The sequence below is a fragment of the Ictidomys tridecemlineatus genome, chromosome 4 (assembly GCF_052094955.1).
Source record: "Ictidomys tridecemlineatus isolate mIctTri1 chromosome 4, mIctTri1.hap1, whole genome shotgun sequence".
Lineage (NCBI taxonomy): Eukaryota > Metazoa > Chordata > Mammalia > Rodentia > Sciuridae > Ictidomys > Ictidomys tridecemlineatus.
In genome coordinates, this window is record NC_135480.1 from 1,402,597 (window position 1) to 1,405,469 (window position 2,873).

General features: G+C 57.8%; 1 protein-coding gene across 1 annotated transcript; it reads left to right on the plus strand.

Moving 5' to 3' along the window:
- The first annotated feature begins 1,132 nt into the window (after window positions 1-1,132).
- LOC144377464 (uncharacterized) lies at window positions 1,133-1,882 on the plus strand. Its single transcript, XM_078048869.1, has one exon. It carries the CDS (start codon window positions 1,133-1,135, stop codon window positions 1,880-1,882), a length of 750 nt encoding a protein of 249 aa, XP_077904995.1.
- Window positions 1,883-2,873: the final 991 nt, after the last annotated feature.

Genomic DNA, 2,873 nt, shown 5'->3' on the forward strand with positions numbered 1-2,873 from the left:
AGGAGCGCGGCTCCGGAGGCGGGCAGGGCCCAGGGGATCCACGCTTCTGCCCTCCGCCTCCCCCGGCGGCCTCGACTTCTCCATGTTAAATCGCCGGACAGGTGGCCACAAGACTCACGCTGAAAAGGCTCTGCGGGTTGTTGTGGCCACAGGCAGGGTGGACTCACCTCCCGGACCAAAAGACGATGACTGCCTTGCTTTCCCGGGCGGTAGCGGCCGCTGTTTTCTTTATAAAGTATCTAGCCTCAGATATTTCATCACAGTAACAGATAACGGATGAATGCAAACAGCAACAAGAGTACACTTCCCAATGTTTGGACAGTCACACATCCTGAGAGGAAAACGAGAATTTGCCTCTAAGATGATGGATTCGCAGGTGTGGGTGTTCTGTTTGAGCTTATGGGGATTTCTTGATATTTTTCTATGCTAAATATGTTATTCTTGCACTTCAGAAATGGCAAATAAGAGGTTAAACACGAGGTCACGAAGAGTCGTGGTTATGCCCCAGGGATAGAACTGAAGTGTGCAGCAGCCCTGGAGCCAGTGGTACCCTGCACAGTGAGAGGGCGAAGGTGGGGAGGTACGTGGGGACCGATGCAATGACAGTAAGCAGTTTCTTTTGCAGGGAACTCTGAACCTCAAAGAAAGAGCTGGGGAAGGGTGTGGATAGGAACCTGCATGGCTGGTAGGTAGAAGCTGCAAAGTCCACAGAACAAGCTGTCTTGAGTCTAAAGGTGCACCTGGCTCACCTGCACCAGAATCTGAATTTCTTATGATTTTGGACAAAAGGAAACATTGGTCACTCCACTGGGTCTCTGCAGTGAAGGAAGGGAGATTTGGACATGGCAAGACATTCCCAAATCACCTCCTTCTGAGAGTCCCCAGCCAGAGGAGACGGGCACTGAAGCTGCACAGAAGGCAATGGGTGAGTGGGTGTGTCACAGGTGGAGCAGTTTGTGTTGTTGTAAACACACAACTTCCCTAGGGAAAGTGTGGAAATAGACATAAGGAAGACACTGTGCCTGCCATCAGGACCCCAGTCAGGTACTTAAAGCCCGGGCTCAGGAGATCCCACACCTCACTCCTCCCTCTCCATCCTAACCTCTCACCTCCACCCTCCACCTCCAGAACCATGACCTGCTGTGGCTGCTCAGGGGGCTGTGGCTCCAGCTGCTGCAAGCCCGTGTGCTGCTGCAAGCCCGTGTGCTGCTGTGTGCCAGCCTGTTCCTGCTCCAGCTGTGGCTCCTGTGGGGGCTGCAAGGGGGGCTGTGGCTCCTGTGGGGGTTGCAAGTCCAGCTGCTGCCAGTCCAGCTGCTGCAAGCCCTGCTGCTGCCAGGACAGCTGCTGCAAGTCCAGCTGTTGCAAGCCCTGCTGCTGCCAGGACAGCTGCTGCAAGTCCAGCTGCTGCAAGTCCAGCTGCTGCAAGCCCTGCTGCTGCCAGGACAGCTGCTGCAAGTCCAGCTGCTGCAAGCCCTGCTGCTGCCAGGACAGCTGCTGCAAGTCCAGCTGCTGCAAGCCCTGCTGCTGCCAGGACAGCTGCTGCAAGTCCAGCTGCTGCAAGCCCTGCTGCTGCCAGGACAGCTGCTGCAAGTCCAGCTGCTGCAAGCCCTGCTGCTGCCAGGACAGCTGCTGCAAGTCCAGCTGCTGCAAGCCCTGCTGCTGCCAGGACAGCTGCTGCAAGTCCAGCTGCTGCAAGCCCTGCTGCTGCCAGGACAGCTGTTGCAAGCCCAGCTGCTGCAAGCCCTGCTGCTGCCAGGACAGCTGCTGCAAGCCCTGTTGCTGTCAGTCCAGCTGCTGCAAGCCCTGCTGCTCCTCAGGCTGTGGGTCCTCCTGCTGCCAGTCCAGCTGCTGTGCCCCTATTTGCTGTCAGTGCAAGATCTGAGGTTCTGGACACAGAACTCCAGTGGCCCCTGCGCACCCTCAGTCTCCAGACAGAGGCAGGAGCTGCACCCCAGGCCCCTGGGGCTCACCCCTGGCTCTTATCTTCCAGTTGTTGGAAGCTGCATCTGCAGACCAAGGAGGACCCAGGTCTCCAGGGAAGAAGGACACCACTAACTGGTGGGCTAGGTCCCTCTTCCAATGCCCAGGGATCATGCCTCTCCCCCCTCACCACGTTCTCCAGCCTCTGAGTCACTGACCCTATGGCCTCCGGCTTCACCTGGACATGCAGCACACATGGGAGTCCCCGCAGCCTGGGCACCCCCAAGCTGTGAGCGCCTTGTCCACTGACAGTGGCCCAGCCCAGGCTGGCTCTGGGCCCTCCCTCTCTGGCCAACTTCTCTGATTCCTCTGTGGAGGTGTGAACTGTACCCTCGATGTCCTGAAATAAAGTCTGTCACCCACTCCGTTTCCATGGTGTTCTTCATTTCTTTAGCCCCTTTCCGCTCTCCTGGATCCTCCTCCCAGCTCCTGCCCTGGGTCCCATCAGGGTGTAGTCTCAGGCCATTCGGGAGCTGGAAATGGACCAACACAAAGGAGTTTTTAAAAAGTCACTGAGAACTCAGTAGGGATGTCAAGGCAGCTGTGCTGTGGAGAGTTCCGGAAACACAGGGTGCTGCTCCCGGCACGCTGCTCCTCCATGAATCAGGCCAGAGCTCCAGACTCAGGAGAGCCTGGGCATCTCCCTGCCCTGGGTCCCTTTCCAGGCTTGATGGGGGAGGCTGAGGCAAGTCGCCATCCTCCCTGTGCCAACCCTTGTGGCCTCCTGTGGCCACCAGTGCTGTGAACTCAAATAAACGACAGTCCAATGTGGTCACTGCTTCAGCTCCAGGCTCACCTGGCTTCTCCCCGCTCACAGGAGGCCACCCGTCCTGGCTTTATCGGCCAGGGCCCACGTACCCTTGGTCAGCCCAGGAAGCAGGACCAATGCCTGG